The sequence below is a fragment of the Bos indicus genome, chromosome 6 (genome assembly GCF_029378745.1).
Source record: "Bos indicus isolate NIAB-ARS_2022 breed Sahiwal x Tharparkar chromosome 6, NIAB-ARS_B.indTharparkar_mat_pri_1.0, whole genome shotgun sequence".
NCBI classification, from domain to species: Eukaryota; Metazoa; Chordata; class Mammalia; order Artiodactyla; family Bovidae; genus Bos; species Bos indicus.
In genome coordinates this window covers 86626241-86650561 of record NC_091765.1, presented here as the reverse complement: position 1 = coordinate 86650561, position 24321 = coordinate 86626241, and the positions used below count along the sequence as shown (strand labels likewise).

The 24321-nt window shown below is 38.2% G+C and overlaps 2 protein-coding genes across 2 annotated transcripts in view; both read right to left on the bottom strand.

Moving 5' to 3' along the window:
* Nucleotides 1–1341: 1341 nt before the first annotated feature.
* On the bottom strand, nt 1342–17884 carry AMBN (ameloblastin). Its single transcript, XM_070790745.1, has 11 exons — nt 17843–17884; nt 11839–11907; nt 9866–9916; nt 8520–8567; nt 7810–7920; nt 6049–6348; nt 5056–5094; nt 4725–4784; nt 4585–4629; nt 4145–4189; nt 1342–2313 (listed from the first exon to the last, which is right to left on the bottom strand). Exons 1-11 carry the CDS (start codon nt 17882–17884, stop codon nt 1765–1767), a joined length of 1359 nt encoding a protein of 452 aa, XP_070646846.1. The 3' UTR covers nt 1342–1764.
* Nucleotides 17885–19495: 1611 nt separating this feature from the next.
* Nucleotides 19496–24321, bottom strand: part of AMTN (amelotin) — a 58606-nt gene continuing 53780 nt past the window's right edge. Inside the window, exon 8 of the mRNA XM_070790744.1 lies at nt 19496–19644. Coding sequence (XP_070646845.1) covers nt 19496–19644 — 149 coding nt within the window. The remainder of the gene's footprint in view (nt 19645–24321) is intronic.

Here is a 24321-nt window from a genome sequence, read left to right as displayed (position 1 = left end):
ACACAAACTGAATTTTTATCCCCTGCATCTCTCCTTCAGCTTCAACCCATGGAGTGGGGGTGAGCCTAGCTCACCTGAAGAGAGGGAGGAAATAAGAGCTCTGCCTGAAGAGAGGGAGGATATAAGAAGTGGCTGCATGGTCCTGTTAAGGCTCTTGAAATAGCCCAGGTGAGGAGGCATCTCAGGGCTCTTTTCCTTGGCTTATTCTCCAAAATCTCCACAAGAGATGGAGGGGAATCTGAGTTGCACAGACTCTGAGGCCTGGTCTGGGCATCTTGAGAGGAAATGGAGAGAATGAGGGAGTAGGCTACTTTTTAGGGGTAAGGTGACTTTTCAGATCTGGCCTTGGAACCTCTTGATTTACAGAAGTAGCCCTGGCTGATACAACCCTAGCTTTGTTGACAAGTACTGATCATTATCTGGGTTCCTTTTTTCCACATTATGTTTCACAGAAATGAGCTAATTCTCACATGATGCCCACATGACTCTTGGGTTTCTTCCTCTCGGAGGCCCCGTTCTGCAGATGCTTTCAATACTGTTCTGAGAAAACTTGTGTGATTCCCTCCCAGCCCCTCGCATACTCCTAACCTTAGCCTGAGGATGCCCTAATCTCTGTGGTTCCGGGTACTCTGTACTTGATCTTGTTATAGCACTTTTCATATGTGTTGGGGGTTGGGGGTATCTAGTCTGCAGGGCTGTTGAGAGATAATACATGTAAAGTACTCAAGTTTGGCCTTGAGTGGCTGTTTTTGTTATTGCATGTGTGTGTGTGTGTGTTAGTCTCTCAGTTGTGTCCATTTCTTTTGATCCCATGGCAGGCTCCTCTGTCCGTGGAATTCTCCAGGCAAGAATACTGGAGTGGGTTGCCATTCCCTTCTCCAGGGAATCTTCCCCACCTAGGAATCGATCCCGGGTGTCCCTCATTGCAGGCAGATTTTTTACCATCTGAACCACCAGATTTTTGTTATTACTGTGGTTGTTTGTCTACTTGTCAATCACCCCTGTTGAAAGCTCAGAGGAAGGGGCTGTCTGTGTCCCTGTTCCCTAGCACAGTGCTGAGGGCATCAGTAGATACTCAATAAACTTGCCAGGAAAGGAAAACAAGTTGAATAAAATGAGTTAAAGAGTAGCAAAGGCAGGGCATGAGTATGCTTCTCTTAACCATTTAAATATATGTAAATAATAAGCGTATAATTCCTGATATTTTCAGTGAGAAAAATTCTTTATTTAAAATAGGCTAGATGTTTTTACTAGATTAAATAAAATACTCTACAAATGAGAATTTTAAATCCAGTAAACCAAACCCAGTAATACCAGTCAGGGATTGTTGACCAGTCCCCATTTAATAACGTTTGAATGAAATAACTTATAATTCTAAGAATATGTGCCTTTGCTTAAAGAAAAATTTCCAAAGTAGTGTCACATTTCCTGGATATAACAGTGTCATGCTAGCGGGAGAAATTCTGTAATGCCAAGATAGCTAAGAAACAGTGATTTTCAAATGCAGAGACCCTTTGACTTGCTCTGATGTTATTAATAGTATTTCTAAATCACAGAGACAGGCGGCACATTTTATTTCAATAAGAGAATGAAAGCAAGAAGGGGACCTACACTATTTCTAGCCACTTGTATTTATTAATATGTGCTTAGCACTTTTAATGCCTTTGCTGCAGAAGGGTAATAAGTGTTTTTGCAAACAGATATGCTATGGGGACAAAGCTGGGGAGCTTGTGCATACAGAAAGTAGCCGATATCTCCAGACTCTCAGGGCTCTTGGAAATGCCATGCATCATGCTTGATTTGGGGCTGCTGGGCCTTGTTTCTTGGCATCAGTGTGTGCTGAGTGTCAGGGGTCGCTGTGGAGTCCACAGTCGTTTCTTCCTGGAGACCCAGAGTTGTGGTCTCATCAGCACCGTAGGTCTCATAAACCTCAGCTAATCCAGGGGTCATCAGTGGGTCGGCAGCTGCTGGGGTGACTCCCCTAAGGAATCCCCTGCTGCGCCCTGCAGGGCCCCTTGCCAGGTTGGGAATATTGCCCTCAGGATTAGCAAGAAGCCCTTCTAGGGCACCAGGTGCTAGCTCTGAAAGGAGAGCTGGGCTTTCCGGATCGGCTAGGTGGGCCTCTGGCACAGGGGAGTCTTGTGCACCTCCTTCTCCCTTCTCCGGGCCTTTGGTTGCAGCGACTGGGGAGTCAAATTCCAGAGTAAAGTCCCCACCCATGTCTGGGTTGTGGGGCATCCCTCCAAGCCTGGGCCTCATGCCTCCAAATCCTGGGAATATGGCTCCATAGGCCAGGGGGTCTCCTCTTCCTCCCTGGAAAAAACCATTTACCAAAGACACTATTGTCACATACTGTTAACTATACCATGCAATTATACCTGGTCAAATTCACTGAGAAGCCACAAAAAAAACTGATAGGGAACAGGGAATTGGCTGACAGCTTTGCATAAGCACATTTCTCACTAAATTGACTTCTGCATTTTTCTGAGTGGGGCGCTCACTTCTTTGAAAGGGAGATGAAGACCCTTTGAATGTTTGCTGAAAGGAAAGAAGAGAAGCAGGGAAGTAGGGAAGAACCACGTCTACAGGCAAAAGGTAGTTTGAATTTAGTTTTAAGAAGACAATAAGCAGCTGAAACGTGCAATGCCATTGTAAAACAAACATAAATCTGATCCATTCCTAAATTGGTTGAGCAGTTTTGGAGGACCTTGTCAATATCATTTCTCAGTATCTCTCAAATTAATGAAGCAAAGCCCCATGTAATATTTTTTCTTTTAAAATTTTTTCTTCCTTCCTTCTTTCATTCTTCTTCCCCTCCTTCCTTCCTTCCTCTGGAAAAATGGTAACATTTTCTTCCTGTGGACAGTTAAAATTCTAGAACTGACCATGTTTCCTTTTTTTCCCTTTGTTGCAAAACATTTCAGAACCAAAATCTTGGGCTACTTACAATGGTTGTGCATGGCCTTATAACTTACATATCTGTATTCTCATTTTGACTCATTTTAAAATTCTATCTTCAGTTTTTTGGGTTATATTTATTGTCTTTTTTATAAGCTACAGGAAAATCTTTTAAGATTGAGGCAGAATATAAGTAAGTTAAATAAAATTACAAAATGAAAATTGTCACTTGAATTTTCAACCTGTTTTGTAGAGTCAGTTACGTATGTTGTGTCATGTAGAGTCAGTACTTTTTCTTCTTACCTTCTCATGGCTCTCCATTTTCAGATTTTCACATCATCTCCTCCAGAGATGATACTGTGAACCTCTGGGCTGTGACCTTTATCACATTATCTGCTCTGGTATCTATTTTTCCCACTGATTAGTCTGTAAACTCCTTGAGATCAGAAACCTTATTTTATTTAACTTATCTCCAGAGGGTCTTTTTACATGTCTCACTCACAGAAGGCATTCAATAATTTGAGATTTGAATTTTCTTTTAGTGATAGCATGCTAATGTGTATTTATTAATTTGATATGATCTGTATTTATTAATTTGATGTGATTTGATAATGGTTTGTTACTTTAGTATGGTTTTGTTTTGTGTTCTAACAGATATAACATAGAAATTTCTGAGAGAAAAAGTCCAATTGTGAGTCTGTTGATCTCAAATTTTAAAGTTGCAATATGCATGGATAATGATAACAGAGTAAGAATATACTTGACCTAAGTCATTAATGTACTTGGAATTTTACAATAATCAAAATTTAAATTTGGTTAATTTTTTAATTTTTGATCTCTCAATTTTGAGTTCTAAACGATTTGTTATTTTGTTGAGTTTGTTGTTTTGAGGGGTTAAATGGTCTGAGAAGTAAGGGGAACTTCATGAACCGTGTGTTTCTTTTTTGGTTTGAAGCATTTGCTGTTCAATAGTGATGGCTTTTCAAGAGATATTGCTCCTGTGCATTTAAGAAATGGGGCAAAATCCTATGTGCAAGAATGCTCATCACTCAGAAACAGTTATATGGGAAATGAGATGATTCTTTGCATGCTGCTTCAGAATCCAGCTTTTGGTTTTGGAGTGGAACAACCTGAGTCCCATGTTGTATATTCAGCTACACTCATGGCCAATGCCTCTTGCAGCCAGTCATCTGTGACTGTTCTCCCTTGGCCACTGTTTTAAGAAGAGTTTGAAGACATTACTCACCCCCATTTCTTCTGAGCTCATGATGCCAAGTCTGGCAGGAGCGTTCTGTTCAAAAAGAAACGCTGAATCATATTATGAACCAGCTGACTCCTATTATCTTTGTAGATACTCAAGAAAAAAGTCAATTGGTCTTTCCTCAAACCTTAATATTAATGCTGTGTCCAGAGGTGGAGTAAAGTGGAGAGATGAATCATTATTGAATAAATGTAGCCAATTTGGATAATTCCGATAGAAAATTTATTTACCTTTTCTTTAATGCCATTGTGTGTGTGTGTGTGTTTGTATGCCTGGCCAGAATCATCCATATAGGAATTGTGCCTCCTTGCCATTTCGGTTGCTAACTTCGGCAGTCAGAAAACATGGGATCTGTTGTTGGAGACCTGGATTTTATAATATTATCTCCTAAGGTAACATTTAATTAAAATAGGATAAAGACTTACCAGTTGATTTGCTCCATAGGTCACGTAAAATATTCCTGGGTAAAGCTAAATATAAATACAATAATCATCACATAATGCATTCCCAAGAGAGAAGTTTTTAAATAAATTACAAACAGAGAAATGGTGTTAAAAAAACTTACCTGAGATGGTTTATTTTGTGGCATTGGTCCCCGAGATATCAAATGGGCTATTGGAAACATCTTTAAATGGTAGAAAGAGAATAAGCAATTCATATTTGCTATAACACAGCAAACCTCCCATTACAGACATTTCCCATTACAGAGTTATATGAAATACATTTTCAGATGAATTACTATGATAAATATTAAGTGTTTAATATTTAAGAAAACAAAGCAACCCATTATACTTCATATTTATGAATAAACGGGACAATTAAAATTTTTTACTCTTCTTCCTTAAAGTATAGAGATGTATTTCCCAAGAAAATATCTTATTGAGATTTGTACTTACCGGTGGATCTTGTAGATCAGCAAAATCCATTCCTGGTAGCTGCATTACAGATAAATATTAAAATTACTGAGCAATCAGAATAGACAAAATGAACTTAAAGGGTTCTGATCCTTTTTACGATTACATAAATAAACAATCTAAAGTGAATTTCCATGTTTTTAGTTTCATTTCAGCTTGGAGGATACAACCTACAAGATTACAATTGCCCCTTCCTGACAGGACTCAAGTGCACAGCAGGGGGATGTGACATGTCTGTCACAAATTTGGTCTTGCAGCATAGAAAGTAATGAACTTTGGGATCAGAGCCTGCCAGGTTGGTTTGAACCCTGGCCCTGTCACTTAATTTTTGTGTGATACTGGGAACATTTTATAACTTCTCAGTATCTGTTTTTTTCTCTTTAAAAAAGGATGATTATATTTATCTTTATAGGATGGGAGTCAGGATGATATTGGAGAATGTTAAGTGCCTGCAACATACTAGTTACATGGGAACTTCCTTTTCTGTCCATTGCTTTTTTCTCTATTTTATCACACAGTACTTTCGCCTGATTGTCTTCTCTACCACCAAATAGGAGTATCTCACCCCATGAGACAGGGAAGCCTGGTGTGCTTGGGGTCGCAAAGAGTCTGACATGACTTAACGACTACACTACAAACAGCAGCTACCAGACACAGAAATAGTAATGCACCAGTACTGCTTGCACTGCTGAGAGATCAATCCCTCTTCTCAGTCTTCTAGCACTGAAAAAGAGCTTGATGATAGGAAGCCTGGACTTCCTGGACTATCCTATTTTCAGTGAAAGCTTTCACTTTTGCAACTAAGAGACCAGTTTTATAGGAACAGGATCTTTTAGAACCCATACCCCCCATCTCAGATGGGAGAGGGCAGGAATGGATATCTATGTTCTACTCCCAAATATGTCAATTGCTTGGACACATATTTGTATTTTCGTTCATTATACCCAAAGCTCTGAGTATTTAAATGTGCTCTGCAAATCGGTTTTCGTTCACTAAGTTAATGGATGATCCTGACAGGACTTCAGAGAAAGGAGGTACCTCGGTCGTTGGTGGCTTTTCTGATGGCGCCACCTGCTGTTCAACCATCGGCCCCTCTGCTTGCTGCAAGGGCGGATGTCCCTGGTAAATCGGAGGCTGAGGTACGCCCTTCTGGACTGCGTTCTGCATGGAGGTGACAACGGTGGGCTGGAGGAAAGGTTTCTGTCCTGGCTGTTGAGGCTGCAGGGATGGCTGCGATGGGAGAGGTGGGGGATGCACAGGCAAAGAATATTCATACTGCAGAGAAATTTGAAAGGAGCGTCAGGAAGTGATGGCTCACTGAACTGTGGGGTCTAGAATTTTAAAGCGAAAGGTCTTGGGGAACTTTGTACTTGAAAGAGAGTCTATGGGACTTGCCGTGAAGTTGTGTTACATAGAAAGCATCTATTTGTTTAAAGGCAATGTTATTTGGGTAAGACTGGTAGGTGTCTACCTCCTTTGCTTCCACTGGGACTGACTACCACTGCTTACGTAGATGGGAAGCTATGTGAACTTCTGGGTGGAATGAGCCATTTCCTCCTCTGGGTTCCTCCAACTGCCTCTGTGTATTTCTGTGTTACCATCTTCTCAGTGGATTACAATGATTTATGTCATGACTTTATCCCTTATTCAACTAATACAGAATACTCTGTCTTATTTATCTTCATAGCTCCAGGACTTAACTAGCTTCTAAGTTCCTGGCACATGATAGATGATAAAATTTTTTTGGAAAGAGAAAAGATAACCAAGTAAAATATCAATTGAATTCTGGCATCATGAATTCAATTTGGAAATAATTATATGGAGAAAGAATCACCCTTAACATAATTTACTGTCCCACTAAATGTAGCTTGGTCAGTAATGCTGTTTGTTGTGGAAAATCATCTGAAATCAAAGCTTCCTGTTCAAGCAACCATGCTTGGTTGCTCCTCTTTGAAATGACCTGTTGTGAATAGTTCCCTATGATTTTTAAATTGGTTGCAGCCACTTCAAAGTGGCTTAGAAGTTTCACCACAGTGTGAACTCTGATTTACCTCTTCAAGCATTTCCCATCTCTAAACTCCTGGCTTTCATTAGTACTTACACTTAATTCATTGCTTATACCTCACAACTCAGCACCTTGTAATGTGTTGTTTTGTCTTTTCCCCTAATCTGATGTGAAATTTCATAAACATTAGAGCCATTCTTAAATGACTTCACTTTCACTCCCAATCTGTGGAGTGAAAGCCAATCTATCGTTTGGCTTATGTATTTATTAGGCACCAAATAAATAATAATTAACTGATTAATATATTTATTAATTGCTACAGGGCTCATGGTGTTTTAACTAGGACTTTGGCATCATTTTAAATGTGTCTTTTAGTATTTAGGAAATCTTGACTAAAATTAGATTTTTCCAGGATATAGCCTGCTTTCATTTTGAGTCTAGTTTATTTATTATTACTGTTCATATCTTTAACATAGGTCTCTTTTATTTTGGAAGCCATAACTTCCCATTTGAAATAGATATACAAAATGGGTTGAAATTCTGGACCCCATTTCATTTTAAAGTTTCCTAAGGTCTAAAAACAGTTATAGATTTTGATTTATTTTACTTGGGTTTTTTTTTGTATTCATTAATGTTACCTGTCTGTGGTTAGTATAGGACAACTTAGAGAAAGCAAGTAGAGGATTATTTTAAAGCTTGAAGTTTCAGACATGTTGATGCAACTAACTTACCTGTTGAGTTTCATGTTCCCTTGGTCTCATCCATGGGAAGGAGGAATGTGGTGGGAGAAGACCATTCATCCACAAAGAATTAAATGATTTCCCAAAGCCAAATCTTGAATACTAAAGACATGGAGGAAAAAAATTGTATAATTATATTTCAGTGTTGTCTTGGTTTTCATTTTCTAAAAAGATCACTGAAAGTGCAGAAATAGCAAAAGTAAGAGAGATATTCATTAATGTGGATAAAGTCTTCCAATAGATTTGCTTTCTATTCTGAGCCAGTCTGCAATATTTCCATAAACTTGTTTGAGATTTTGCTTTTTAAGAAGCATTCATATTTTGGGCTGTATAATAAAAATGATAATATAAAAAATAATTTTTTTTGTACTAAAGAAAATTCAACATTATTTTTATTTTTTCCTCCTATCCCATTCTAGGTCCTTATTTTGTTGTAGGTTATTTCAGTTCCTTTTTGCTCTTTTAGTAGTTAGGATATTGTTTATTCACAAACAAATTTTATGAATTACAATGCTGCTGCTAATATCACTACCACAAATACCATGAATATTTACAATAAGAAATATTTGGGGAACACATGTATACCTGTGGCGGATTCATTTTGATATTTGGCAAAACTAATACAATTATGTAAAGTTTTAAAATAAATAAAATTAAAAACAACAAAACAAAACAAAAGAAATATTTGAAAATACGATTACCTGAGAAAGCAGGTTTAATCCCTGCAGGCTTCCCAACTGTCTCATTGTCTATCAAGAAAAAGAAAACTCAGTTAGTGTTTGCCACATATGTTCCTTTTGTGTATGACACAATTGATTTTTCAACATATTATAATATTAAGACAAAGTTTGGGGTGGGTCAATTTGAATAAGATAGGAGACACAAATCATCACTAAAAAGTGGAAATGTTAAACATGATTCTGCCATTGTTGTTATTATTGCTATTAAAATAGTGAGCTTACTTTTTATCATTAATTAAAAGAGATAATATTTAAGTGCAGGTCATATTGAAACATGGAAAAATAGCCCATTCAACTGAAATATCAATGTAATCATGAAGGCATTGTCTCATTGACTCTTTTCCTCCCATTTAATTTACTTTGCCTTTTACAAATCCAGCCCAAAGAGACATTTGGAAAAAAAACACGCACACACACAGGCAAACAAACTAAAGCAAATCAAAACAAAACAACCCTACCTCTTTCCCAAATTAAAAAAAAAAGCCCTCAGAATAATAAATATAAAAAATACTGGGGAAAATGGTAAGTATCTAGACAGATGGTCAAGAATGCTGCCAATTCTACAGGAAGTCAGTTTCATTTTTTCCTGGGGAGAGGTTTAGAAGGCTTTGAGTTGAGGTTAAGCTAGAAAGTAAGAAAAAAAGTAACTCAATGAAACTGGCTTCCATGTGAAAAAAGCTAGCACATACAAGTATCGATTACCCTTAGACTGTCATGATATAAATAAATTTTGTAAGACCTTGTGAAAAATTTGTAATCTCATAAACATTTTTCTATTCTTAACTGTGTATACTTTTTACTGTGATACCTGAAACATTTCTATTTTGCTGGGATTTTCTAAGCAGAGTATATATTAGTTATAAGAACTGCAATAAGACAAACAGAGTCTATGCAGGAGGTAGCATCTTACAGTGTTAATGCTGTTTACAGACCTCATATACAATTAATTTTGTAAGATAAACTTTCCTCATCAGAACTTTATCATACACTGTAATGAGAAGGAACTAAGTATAAACCATTTGTGAATTCAGAACAATGTGTTTTAATTAATGTATTAAGTATTAAATATTAGTATTGCTTTGATTTGCATACAGATGGTGTTCTAAAGCCCAAAACGCCTAAAAATTTAAAACTGCAGTAAAATTATAAGGTGAGGCTCTAATAAATGTCATAAACTTCTCTAGAACTTCACAGGAGGACAACCACTGACTTCTGGCTCAGCAAACTGAGAAACAGCCCTTGTATTTCTCTCTTATCAGAAACAAACCAATGTAATGATTGTATGTAAATACTCTGACAATACATACCTCAAGGCTCAAACTAGCCATGCCTGGTATCCCAGGTTGCTGAGGAAACGCCTAAATGGAAATAAGAATAATTGGTGTTCTCTTTCAAGAGAAACTCACCACCCTTTTTTTTTTAATGACGAGACACTTCCTTACACATTTAAAATAGAAAAACACACAAGTACATAGTTTTCCTCTGTGAGCAAGAATTTCAGGAACATTTTTCTAAACATATTTTATCCACTTTCTTACTTTTTAACACACGGAAAATCCCATCATGTGAGTCATGGTGCAAATTTCTCCAAATAATTCAGTTTTGCAAATGGATAGAAGGAAAGGAGCTATAAATGTGTAGCAAATACTCCAAGAAGAGAAAAAAGTTAGCTGTGTAGGCAAAAAGAGTGATATGTGTGTGTGGTGAGCAAATTGTTCAGAACTTTAGGGAATGTGAGAGTTGACCCTTCTTTTGGCCAGTACGAAAATAAGGTAACAGGAACATATTCAACTACAGGACAAAGAACACTTTGCTTCTATTTATCTAAGTCATGCATTAATGAACAATATTTACATGAATGTAGACAGAGGATATCTTCCCCAGTGGGAAGTAAAAGAACATCTGATTGGGCAGGCAGTCAGTTGACAATCCTAAGCAAATCCTCCACTTTCTTGGAGTGGACCTGATTGACACAGTTGTGCACCATCATAGGTTCCAAGAGTGTCAAGGTGTTAGATTGACGGTTGGTGGCTGAGGTGACCCCCGTGTCAGTATCATACAAAGGTCAGCTAAGGTGGCAACTTCAGTTTTCTTTTTTCATTTAAAATTCACACTGAGCAGTGGCATAGACACTTTTTATCTGTAGAATGGAGGTTTTCACCCTAGTAATCAGTTTTCACTGCCACCCCTCCTTTCCAAAATAGTTTAAGACACCCAAAGAACTTTTGTCTCAAGAAACTTAAATATTTAAAGTTCATTTGAGGCCACTTACAGGGTTCTCAAGAGACCACGTCACATTTATCTTCATGTCTCCAATTCCAGCATGTTGCTGGATTCATGGCAGGTGCTTAGTCAATGTTTTCCAAATTCATGTAGCAGCTGAATAAAGTCTTCATGTAAACTGAATCACATACTATTGATGGGAGTAGTTCAGTGCTCAAAGGATGGTATTCGTATGAAATCATCTAAGTATATGAGAGAATGTGCCACGTGCAGGACTCTAACACACAATTAGCTCCATTGCCATGGCATGTTTTCATTTAAGAAACTTAAGCTTTCGGTCACACAATATCTCCCTATAAAGCAAATCTGTTGGTAATTGCTAGCTTCAAATGGAATTACTTAGCTCAGTTTTGTAATCACGGGAATTTGGCTAATATTGTTCTTTTAAAAATGAAGAAGAAAATGTACCTTACTTTTTTGGAGAAATTTCTTTTTTCCATTTCACTTTCATAATGATAGCAGGTAGTTGATAATAAATCTGTGCTGTGACATCATTGGAGACCACATACATCTTATAACTCTGAGTTGAATAATAGGAGTTGTCTTTGGAATATTTAAAATATCTTTGTGAATAGGAAAATTACATATTTGGCTATTGCTTTTGGTTGGTAAGGCTTTTCCCTGTGGCTTAGTGATAAAGAGCCTGTGTGCAATGCAGGAGACCCAGGTTCCATCTCCAGGAAAGATCCCCTGGAGAAGGGAATGGTAATCCACTGAAATATTCTTTCCTGGAGAATTCCATGGACAAAGGAACCTTGCAGGCTATAGTCCATGGGGTTGCAAAGAATCAGATAGACTGAGAATCTACAACTTTCACTTTTAGTTTCTTTTTGAATGGTAAAGGCTGACATCTAGGCAGCTATAACTTTTCACTCAATAGGAAGATACTACCGGATTAATCCCAATGAGTCCCTTTGTGGACACTCAGCTAGGTCCTTCAGTGTTGTCTCGTGTCTGGTGATGTCTCTACGAGGGTACCCCCAGAGGACTGACTTACCGGCACTGCAGAACTCATTTTCAGGAGGCACAGGATCAGTATCATGTCCTTCATTTTGAAAAGTGGGATCTGAAACAGAGTTGGATTGGAGAATCAAATCAGATGAATTTTTATCTCAGAATGGTTTAAAGACAATATTTCCATCAGCCAAATCTCTGCTTTTCCAAACGACTAGGTTCAAAATCAAAACAACTAAATATTGCTAAACAACTAATTTTTAGAATGAATTGAGGAAGAATTTAAAAATTTCTAAATGATTTTTTTAAACAAAGCTACCACCTAAATGAACATGTGGGAACACTTCCATGAATATTCTATAATTTCATTTCATAAAATATATTATGAATTAAAAAATCCCTTCCACTATGTGAAATGTTCATCTACAAAGTTTGAGTCACAGAATTTTATACTTTGTTTGCTTCCAGAGTAAATTTTGAAATACATTTTAAAATGTAACACAACCAACTGTCATTTCATAACAAACCTTTATGTGCGGGTATAAAGGGTATACCATTCTATGTTTAGCTTATCCAGGAAACCATGCCAAAAATTATCTTTTAAAAATAAAAATGAACTAAATATTTTAATTTCCTTTGATATTAGTGTAAAATATGCCTCTAAATAGAGTTTTCCTCTTTCTAAAATGAATTATCTCTCATTTATTCTGTGAACTCAAAAGGCACTTTACATTTACACGAACAGAAATCTGACTAGTCAGAAGATTTGCTCAACTTTCTATACCTTTCCAAATTTAATACTGTCACTAATAATCACAAATAACAAAAAAGTCGAAAGACAAGTCTTTTTCCCTTAGCTGAAAGGGTATTAGGCATGTCTTCTTGGGAACATGCTAATAATGGTTCACCATAAGCTATTATTCAGCTTATGGTGACAAATGAAGATAAAACCTCTTTATAAAAGCTGCCTGGAGATAGGAGAAAAGAACTTGCAGGAATCACATGGAAATCATAAAATCACATTTTACCTTCAATGCTGGCATGCACTGTGCTCTCATTGCCTTGCGATGCCAACCAAGATAGTTCTAAGAAAAGAAGACTAAAAATTTTTTCTGGACTGTGCCTGGGACTCACTCTGTATCTCTCATTCAGGGAAGACCTGAAACCTTTATTTAAAGTGCCAATCCACCAATCAAAGTGAAGCTCAATGGGAGGAAAAAAAACTATAACAGCTCTGCTCCTGCAATTAGCCTGCACCCTTTTATTTCATGCAAGGATACTGGCCCAGTGGAGTCTCATTATTTTTAATTGTAACTCAACCCCTGTATTTATTCAGAGAACTCGATTGCAGGGGAGACAGTGAAGGAATAATGAACATAAACTCTGAAGACAATCATTTTGGTGAGCTAGGGGAAATATATGTAAAATAGACCATTATCTGTTTCATGTAGGTTTTTAATCTTCAGGTAAAGCTAGTGACCCAGTGCCAGTATTCTCAAGAGTTTCACCTTCGTATTTGTTGTGGTGAAAGTAAATCCTCTCCTTTCCCCTCAACATACACACACTCTAGAAGGAAACACTGAAATAACTTTCTGGGCCTGGAAGAGAGGATAAAAACATTAGATGGATAATGAATATGTTATGATTTTTTCCTCAGAGTTTCCTAAATATTTTCGTATCTGAAGATGATAGACTAGAGATAGACAAACTTTTGCAAAAGAATTTCAGCTGGACCCTCTGAAATAATCACCTCAGGTGAACCTTTAGTGCCTGGTCATTGCAGGGAGAGGGACAGAAATCAGGATATTCTCATGAACCAATGGAGTCCATGGGCACTACTCTCAGTTCATTCTTTAGATAGAACCATTTTCAGGCATTTAGTATTCATCCAGGTTAGTAAGTCAGATCTGTGTCACGTAAACAGCCAACATCAACATGAATGGGATTTTCTCTGTGAATAGATAAGAATGTCTTAGATATGGATTGAACTTTAGCTGCTTTTGCTATTTCTCTGCCCCTCCTTGTCTTTCCAAAAGTATGATTTCAGATGTGGTAGAGATAAGCATTTAGGACTACTTTCTTGAGAAAGGATGAGTAAGCACACTCTTCAAGGAAGCAGAGATCTTGACAATTACAGGGAATGTTGAGGAAGCTGGTATTTTGGGAGAAAGATTTCTTCATACCCAAGTTAGGCCTAACAGGATCAAATAATGTTATCTAAGAAGATGTGCCTGAAAAACTCCATTCGCCATTGATGAGAGATTTTAGGAGGCAAAGAAGTAAGAATCTGAATATGTTTCACAAAGAGCAGAATATTCTTGAAGTGAAAGTTGTTTTCTTTTTTTTTTTGGTCTCTGTTATTCCAGCTCTGGTGCTAGATCAAGTCCCTTAATCTCTCTGAGCTCCACTTTCTTCCTCTGTTGTTCAGTCACTCAGTCATGTCCGACTCTCTGCCACTCCATGGACTACAGTATACCTGGCTTCCCTGTCCTTTATTATCTCCTGGAGTTTGCTCAAACTCATGTCCTTTGATTCCTTTGAGCATCTCATCCTCAGTCTCCTCCTTCTCCTCCTGCCCTCAGTCTTTCCCAGCATCAGAGTTTTTTCCAGTGGGTCGAATCTTTGCATCAGGTGGCCAAAGTATTGGATCTTTAGCTTCAGCATCAGTCCTTCCAATGAATATTCAGGACTGATTTCCTTTAGGATTGACTGGTTTGATTTCCTTGGTATCTCCAAGGGATCTCAAGAGTCTTCTCCAGCACCACAGTTCAAAAGCATCAATTCTTTGGTGCTCAGCCTTCTTTATGGTCCACATCTCACATCTGTACATGACTACTGTAAAAACCATAGCTTTGACCATATGAACCTTTGTTGGCAAAGTGATATCTCTGCTTTGTAATATGCTGTCTAGCTTTATCATAGCTTTTCTTCAAAGGAGCAAGTGTCTTTTAATTTCATAACTACAGTCACCGTCTGCAGTGATTTTGGAGCCCAAAAAATAGTCTGTCAGTGTTTCCATTTTTTCCCCATCTATTTGCCATGAAGTGAGATGGGAATACCAGACCACCTGACCTGCCTCTTGAGAAACCTATATGCAGGTTAGGAAGCAACAGTTAGACCTGGACATGGAAGAACAGACTGGTTCCAAATAGGAAAAGGAGTACGTCAGGGCTGTATATTGTCACCCTGCTTATTTAACTTATATGCAGAGTACATCATGAGAAATGCTGGGCTGGAAGAAGCACAAGCTGGAATCAAGATTGCCAGGAGAAATATCAATAACCTCAGATATGCAGATGACACCACCCTTATGGCAGAAAGTGAAGAGAAACTCAAAAGCCTCTTGATGAAAGTGAAAGTGGAGAGTGAAAAAGTTGGCTTAAAGCTCAACATTCAGAAAACGAAGATCATGGCATCTGGTCCCATCACTTCATGGGAAATAAATGGGGAAACGGTGGAAACAGTGTCAGACTTTATTTTTTTGGGTTCCGAAATCACTGCAGATGGTGACTGCAGCCATGAAATTAAAAGATGCTTACTCCTTGGAAGGAAAGTTATGCCCAACCTAGATAGCATATTCAAAAGCAGAGACATTACTTTGTCAACAAAGGTCCGTCTAGTCAAAGCTATGGTTTTCCCAGTGGTCATGTATGGATGTGAGAGTTGGACTGTGAAGAAAGCTGAGCGCCGAAGAATTGATGCTTTTGAACTGTGGTGTTGGAGAAGACTCTTGAGAGTCCCTTGGTCTGCAAGGAGATCCAACCAGTCCATTCTGAAGGAGATCAGCCCTGGGATTTCTTTGGAAGGAATGATGCTAAAGTTGAAACTCCAGTACTTTGGCCACCTCATGCGAAGAGTTGGCTCATTGGAAAAGACTCTGATGCTGGGAAAGATTGAGGGTAGGAGGAGAAGTGGACAACAGAGGATGAGATGGCTGGATGGCATCACTGACTCGATGGACCTGAGTCTGAGTGAACTCCGGGAGTTGGTGATGGACAGGGAGGCCTGGCGTGCTGTGATTCATGGGGTGGCAAAGAGTTGGACATGATGGAGCGACTGAACTGAATTCAAAAAAACTAAGATCGTGGCATCTGGTCCCATCAGTTCAGTTCAGTTCACTGAACTGAACTGATGGGACCAGATGCCACGATCTTAGTTTTTTTCGAATGTTGAGTTTTACGCCAGCTTTTTCACTTTACTCTTTCACCCTCATCAAGAGGCTTTTTAGTTCCCCTTTGCTTTTTTCTTCTCTAATGTAGGGATAATATTTATTACCTACCATAGGCTTAGTTCAAAGATTTGGCAATATGATCAAGATATGGCAGCTGTGTGGGCTTCCCTGGTAGCTCAGTTGACAAAGAATCTGTCTGTAATGCAGGAGACTCTGGTTCAATTCCTGGGTCAGGAAGATCCCCTGGAGAAGGGATAGGTTACCCACTCCAGTATTATTGGGCTTCCCTTTTGGCTCAGCTGGTAAAGAATCCACCCACAATAAGGGAGACCTGGGTTCAATCCCTGGGTTGGGAAGATCCCCTGGAGAAGGGAAAGGCTACCCACTCCAGTATTCTGGCCTGGAGAATTCCATGGACTGTCTAGTCCATGGGGTCTCAAGGAGTTGGACACGACTGAGTGACTTTCACTTTCTTTCACAGCAGCTATAGTGGGTGCTCAATAAATGGGTTGATTGTCTTTCGTGTGGAAGAAACTACAATGAAACATAGGACCATGAAGATATCGTGTGTGTGTGTGTGTGTGTGTGTGTGTGTTAGAGGTGGAGGAGTATTGGCGGTTAGGTTCGTGAGCTCCAAGGATGTAGAGAAGGGACCTGATGGAAGTCATTTCCTCTGTATGGAAGTTGATGCTAAATCTATGGGATTAAGCTTCCTAGTTGACAGCTAAACATGGAAATGGTGTCTTTTACAGTCAGTTTATGAGCATGATCATCATTTTGGTAGGACTCATATGTTCTGTCTTACTCTTAAGCCAAATATCCAATATAGGTAATATAGGTAATGTTGCTTTTACCTTTTTAAAAAATGTTTTTCATACTCAGTCCTGGGGTTATTGTCTCCTAGATGTTTGCCTTTTAGTTTCTTTTTCCTTCAGTTTCTTGTACAGCAACATCAAGTTTTTCTTCCTAAAATGTTGACTTCAGCATTTCCCTGTCCCACTCAAAAACTTTTTAAGGATCCTTAAGGCTATAATGTAAAATTCACCCTCTTTTACTAGACAGTCAAATTAACATTTTAATTCACCTTTCCAGTCATATCTCCCACTATGGGTATAGTGATAATGATTGTTGTAATCAGTTGAAGTTAGTCTCATTTGTCTCTAGTACAGTTTTTTATTTTTGGCTTATGTTACTGGGAAAGTTAGTACATATAATGATAATTCGTGCTATGGAAAATGTTTTAACCACAAAACATCTGGAAATTAGTGTGAGTATATGAATGCAAATCTGATAGTGATTATAGGTGTTAAGGAAGTTACTGCAGCTGATGGAAACCACGTAATGTTGGTCAAGACAATACCTATATAAAGAACAACCAGAGCCCCAACTAAAAAAACTATGTCCAAAGCCCAGCAAAAATAAAAAGCCTCAGGATAACAGAAAATCTGAGCACCTGAGGGGACACATGCCGCAGAAAAAATTATCAAGAAAAATCTAATGAAAGAAGATCCTATGGACGATGTTATTATAGCAGCTGAGAGCAGAGCTGTTTAAATTCCCTCTGTGACAATGATCGTGGACACTGGGTGAGCTACTCAACTCGAATATATTTAATATTTTCATATAATAATTTAATCTGTGAAATATGGTCTAGCATAGAACAGCATGAATTTCTTTTAATTTAAATAGAATACTGAAACAAATATAGTGCTCAGTGTGTGTGCTTGCTCAGTTGTGTCCAACTCTGCAACCCTATAGACGGTAATCCGTCAGGCTCCTCTATTTATGGAATTTTCCAGGCAAGAATACTAGAGTGGGCTGTCATTTCCTACTCCAGGGGATCTTCCCAACCTAGGGATCTAAAGATTGAACATACATCTCTTGCATCTCCTGAATTGGCAGGCAGATTTTTCACCATTGTGCCACGTGGGAAGCCCCTTTAGTGCTCAGCACACCATCTGATGAAGGAAATGTTCAACGATCATGAGTTCTTCTTGAAGTAAAGAAACATATATGCTGAAAATATGCTGCATATTTAACTCTGGGCCTTGGCTGTGGTTATTCCAGTCACTAGTGGAAACTGTAGCAACTAATTAAAATGTATAGAAATGATTTTGTGTGAACATTCGATATGACAAAATATGGAATTTGGTTTTTGCTTTGTTTTGACACATTGTCCTTTCAACTGTCTATTCCAACCAGAATTGTTTAGTCACTGGCTTCTGCCATGGTTTTTCTCTTCCTGGGTTTTGAGTGAACCTTTCTTTTTGCCTAGACTCTTTTCTTACCTCTTTGCAACTTGTTTTTAAAGTTCTACTCAATTTTTACCTCTTAAGTGACTCCTTCCCCCACCATTCCATTCCTCTGTGATAGTCCCTTCTCTAAATTCTAAATAATTGTCAGTCATTTGTCAGTAGTTCATGCACTACATGGTGACTGTTTGTCATAGATCCTTCACATTTTACTTAGCAAATGGTCCTCTAAATTCTGGGATATGGTTTTCATGTCTTTCAACCATAAAAACATTCCTGTTAGAATAGAAATCACTCATTCTACTATGTTGCATCTTTTGGTGCTATGAACATCTTGAAAGTGAAAGTTAAAAGTCCCTCAGTCATGTCCGACTCTTTGTGACCCCATGGACTATACAGTCCATGGAATTCTCCAGGCCAGAATACTGGGGTGGGTAGCCTTTCCTTCTCCAGGGGATCTTCCCAACCCAGGGATTGAACCCAGGTTGCCCGCATTGCAGGTGGATTCTTTACCAGCTGAGCCACAACGGAAGCCCAAGAATACTGGAGTGGGTAGCCTATCCCTTCTGCCGTGGATGTTCCTGATCCAGGAACCAAACTGGGGTCTCCTGCATTGCAGGCAGATTCTTTACCAACTGAGCTATCAGGGAAGCCCACTATGAACATCATAAGAGGCAATATTTGGAATAGTATTTACCATGGGGAGGTGTTAATTTAGTGTTTTACATGTATTAATTTATTTAATCCTTACAAGGACTTCGTGAAGAAGATACTATTCTTCCCTTTCTGTTCATGATAAAGCTGATCTATAGAGAAGTGAAGTAAAAAAAAAAAGAAGTGAAGTAAATTACCTGAAGTGGCAATCAAGTAAGTGGTGGAACCAGAGTTTAAGACACACACACCTGCTCTTATGCACTGTGCCAATGACATGGACAAATCAACCACTTCAAATACAGAGAAGTAAACACAACATACTTGTCTGTAGGGAATTTATCAGCTATTTACTCAAAGGAGAGAGAGACACAAAAATAATGAAACTTACATCAAATCAAGGCAAAATATTTTCCTCACATATTTATTTTCTAACTATATTTCTAATTTTTATAAATTGTTCATATTTTTGCTCATTCTTATCAATGTGTATGTTTTATATATATTATGAGCACATATTATAAAGCATTTTATATAACATATAAATTAATCTCTTTCCATGTTTTATGTAAAGTTTTTGATAGACATTTAAAAATATATTTTAAAATCTCTTCCATGTAAAAGCTTTATATTTCATAGGAATTCCTCATACAGTATTCTTCATATATTCTTATTGGAATCAGGTTGAACTCATTTTCTGCCCCTCTTTCTTTACATGGTGGATTCCGAAGCTCCATATTGATAACTCTGACAATGAACAAATTTGTCATTAGTCCTTTAGAAACAAAGGAATTTATAACAGAACCATGGATAATGGGTACAGTGGTTGTTGGCAAATTGTCAAGTAACATACCCACTTGCTTTGTATGTTAAAAACAGTGTTTCATTTGTATCTTTTCTGGATTATTATCTGGCAGTTTATACCCATTATAAGCCTGCTTCAGAAGGACTTTCAGAAAAATGAGTTGATCACTAGCCAATACAGAATGACTTCAGGTCTTCATTCATTGACCCTACATGATAACATGATTTAATTTTACAGTAGAGGTGGTATTTGTTTTGACTCTGCCCAGGAGAAGGCTCTGATGTGGATAATTGGAAAGCAAGGCAGGAAACATATCTAGTGCTAGTCGCTTAACTGCTGAGCTTGTTAAAGAGCATTTAATAGAAGCTCACTATGAACAGACCATCATTAAATTTAATGATGGTAGAGAGATATGCTCAAGCTCCTGTTCTTTTTTTTTAAATTAATTTATTTTAATTGGAGGATAATTATCTTACAATATTGTGATGATTTTTGTTATACATTGACATGAATCAGCTGCAGGTGTACATGTGTCCCCCCATCCTGAACCTTCCTCCCATTTCCCTCCCTACCCTATCCTTCTGGGTTGTTCCAGAGCACTGGCTTTGAGTGCCCTGCTTCATGCATCAAACTTGCACTGGTAATCTATTTTTCATATGGTAATATACATGTTTCAATGCTATTCTCTCAAATCATCTCACCCTCACCTTCTCCCACAGAGTCCAAAAGTCTGTTCTTTATATCTGTGTCTCTGCTGCCTTGCACATAGGATCCTCATTACCATCTTTCTAAAGTCCATATATCTGCATTAATGTACAATATTCTTATTTCTTCCTGACTTACTTCACTCTGTATAATAGGCTCCAGTTTCATCCACCTCATTAGAATGGACCCAAATGTGTTCCTTTGTTATAACTGAGTAATATTCCATTGTGTATATGTACCACAACTTCCTTATCCATTCGTCTGCCAATGGACATATAAGTTGCTTCCATGTCCTAGCTGTTGTAACCATTGCTTCAATGAACACAGGGGTACATGTGTCTCTCAGTTCTGGTTTCCTCAGTGTATGTGCCCAGCAGTGGGATTGCTGGGTCATATGGCAGATCTATTCCCAGTTTTTTAAGGAATCTTCACATTTTTCTCCATAATGGCTCTACTACTTTGCATTCCCACCAACAGTTTGAGAGGGTTCCCTTTTCCCCACACCCTCTCCAGCATTTATTGTCTGTAGACTTTTTGATGATGGCTATTCTGACCGGCATGAGATGATGCCTCATTGTAGTTTTGAATTGCACTTCTCTAATAATGAGTGATGTTGAGCATCTTTGCATGTGTTTATTAGTCACCTGTATGTCTTCTTTGGAGAAATGTCTGTTTAGTTCTTTTGCCCACTTTTTAATTGGGTTGTTTGTTTTTCTGGTATTGAGCTGCATGAGCTGCTTATATATTTTGGAGATTAATTCTTCATCAATTGTTTGCTATTATTTTCTCCCATTCTGAAGGTTGCCTTTTCACCTTGCTTATACATTCCTTTGTTGTACAAAAGCTTTTAAGTTTAATTAGGTCCCATTTGTTTATATTTGTTTTTATTTCCATTACTTTGGGAGATGAGTCATAGAGGATCCTGCTGTGATTAATGTCAGAGAGTGTTCTGCCTGTGCTTTCCTCTAAAAGTTTTATAGTTTCTGGTGTTACATTTAGATGTTTAATCCAGTTTGAGTTTACTTTTTTGCATGGTGTTAGAAAGTGTTCTAGTTTCATTCTTTTACATGTGGTTGACTGTTTTCCCAGCACCACTTGTTAAAGAGACTGTTTTTACTCTACTGTATATTTTTGCCTCCTTTGTCAAAGATAAGTTGTCTGTAGATGCATGGACTTATCTCTGGACTTTCTATTTTGTTCCATTGATCTGTATTTCTGTCTTTGAGCCACTGCCATACTGTCTTGATGATTGTAGCTTTGTGTATATTCTGAAGTCAGGAAGGTTTGATTCCTCCTATTCCATTCTTCTTTCTCAAGATTGCTTTGGCTAGTCAAGGTTTTTGTGTTTCCATACAAATTATGAAATTATTTGTTCTAGTTCTGTGAAAAATACCATTGGTAACTTGATAGGGATTGCATTGAATCTATAGATTGCTTTGGGTAGTATACTCACTATACTGATTCTTTCCATCCATGAACATGGTATATTTCTCCATTTATTTGTATAATCTTTGATTTCTTTCATCAGTGTTTTATAGTTTTCTATATATAGGTCTTTTGTTTCTTTAGGTAAATTTATTCCTAAGTAGGAGAAGGCAATGGCACCCCACTCCAGTACTCTTGCCTGGAAAATCCCATGGATGGAGGAGCCTGGTAGGCTGCAGTCCATGGGGTCGATAAGAGTCGGACACGACTGAGCGACTTCCCTGTCACTTTCCACTTTCATGTATTGGAGAAGGAAATGGCAACCCACTCCAGTGTTCCTGCCTGGAGAATCCCAGGGATGGAGGAGCCTGGTGGGCTGCCGTCTATGGGGTCTCACAGAGTCGGACACGACTGATGTGACTTAGCAGCATTCCTAAGTATTTTATTCTTTTCATTGCAATGGTGAATGGGATTGTTTCCTTAATTTCTTTTTCTGTTTGTTTCATTGTTAGTGTATAGGAATGCAAGGGATATCTGTGTATTAATTTTATATCCTGTGATTTTATTATGTTCATTGATTAGCACTAGTAATTTTCTGGTGGTGTCTTTAGGGTTTTCTATGTAGAGGATTATGTCATCTGCAGTGAGAGTTTTACTTCTTCTTTTCTAGTCTGGATCCTTTTTATTTATTTTTCTTCTCTGATTGCTGTGGCTAGGACTTCCAAAGCTAAGTTGAATAGTAGTGGTAAGAGTGGGCACCCTCGTCTTGTTCCTGATTTCAGAGGAAACGTCAAGCTCCTATTCTTAAAAAATATTACAAAATAGTTGAAGAAACCATACATGGCATTTTTATGGGGCAATTCTGGCTGGACCTGGTGATTCAGACTGTAAAAAAATCTGCCTGCAATGTGGGAGATGCAGGTTCAATTCTTGGGTCTGGAAGATCCCTGGGAGAAGGGTATGGTTACCCACTCCAGTATTCTGGCCTGGAGAATTCCATAGACAGTAGAGCCTGGTGGGCTACAGTCCATGGAGTCACAAAGAGTCAGACACAACTGAGCAACTAACACACACACAAATTCTGGCTGGGTTCCACAGCCTGAAGGGAACCAAAGGCAGAAGCATAGTATAGGTTAGGAGAGATTGCAATAATCCAGGTGAGAGAAGATGATGGTTTAGGCTGCAATAGTAGCAGTGGAAGTGGTAAAACATGGCTGGACTCTAAATCATTTTCAAGGTAAATCTGATAGGATTTATTGCTAGAGTAAATGTAGGGTTGAGAAAGAATCAAGCAAGTGTGGGGTAATATTTATCTAGTGCATTTAATTCAAGGGTTATTTATCTTTAGATGCATCTATCTGGAATGTTCAAGCCCTTAGAAATAAGCAAAAAAAGTCTCAAAGCCCACCAAAATAGAGAGCACATAGCCCTAAAGCCTATGTGCTTATAAGAATTTTTTTTCTTAGTTTCTTTTTGTTCCTGTGTGAGTTACAGTTCAAATAAATGTCATTAGTTTAATATTTTCAGATCATAAGAAAATAAAAAGGGAAGGAGAAATTTCTAAATGTAGAAATATTTAATCACCAGAAATAAAAGCTGAGACTAAGAACAAAGATACAAAAAAAACCCAAACAAACAAACAAACAAACAAAAAAAACAAAGCAAAAACATAAAAATAGGCTGAGGATGCTTGATACAGAATCTGGGTCTCATTGCCTTAGAAGCCCTTCTTAAAATAGAAATGGGAGTTTTTTAAAAAAATGTATTTATTTTTAATTGAAGGACAATTGCTTTAAAATATTGGTTTGATTTCTGCCATCCATCGACATGAATTAGCCACAGGTGTACATAGGTCCCCTGCTGTTAAACCTCTCTCCCACCTCCCACCCTTTCCCACCCCTCTAGGTTCTTACAGAGCTCCAGTTTGAATTCCCTGAGTCATATAGGAAATGGAGTTTTAAATGGTCATTGTGTCATTAAAATCAGGTTAGATTATGTTTTTATCTTTTAGTCTAGGAAGCAGAGAGGTAAAATTCCAAATGTTTTGCATCTAAAATATTGAAATGTGTTGGAATTCCTTACCCTCATCAGTGTCTAGGGTGAGCACAAGCAAATCTCTATAAATTCAGATAGCTCTGGTTGTCCAGAATTAGAATCTCCTATTCTTCCTTGGAGATTCAGTGTAGAGACTCTTTTTGCTTCCCCCTTAAAAAAAAATTAGAACCCAGAGCAGGCCGCATTAAGAATTCTTTTTCTGAGAGTCTTCTTGACACATTCCAGCTGCCTATGTCTGCATGTGTGTGGGCTCAGTCAGTTCAGTTGTGTTGGACTCCTTGCAACTCCATGAATTGTAGCCCGCCAGGCTCCTCTGTCCATGGGATTCTTCAGCAAGAATACTGGAGTGGGCAGCCATTCTCCAGGGGCTCTTCCTAATCCAGGAATCAAACCTGCATCTCCTGCATCTCCTGCACTGCAGGCAGGTTCTTTACCACTGAGCCACTTGAGAGGCCCCTCCAA

Coding starts and splice junctions, on each gene's coding strand:
- AMBN (XM_070790745.1), bottom strand. CDS start 17,884: ATGGTGAAAAATCTGCCTGCCAATTCAGGAGATGCAAGAGAT. Junction 8,568..9,865: donor TGGCTAGTTTGAGCCTTGAG/GTATGTATTGTC, acceptor TTTTCTTGATAG/ACAATGAGACAGTTGGGAAG. Junction 4,190..4,584: donor CCTATGGAGCAAATCAACTG/GTAAGTCTTTAT, acceptor CTTTTTGAACAG/AACGCTCCTGCCAGACTTGG.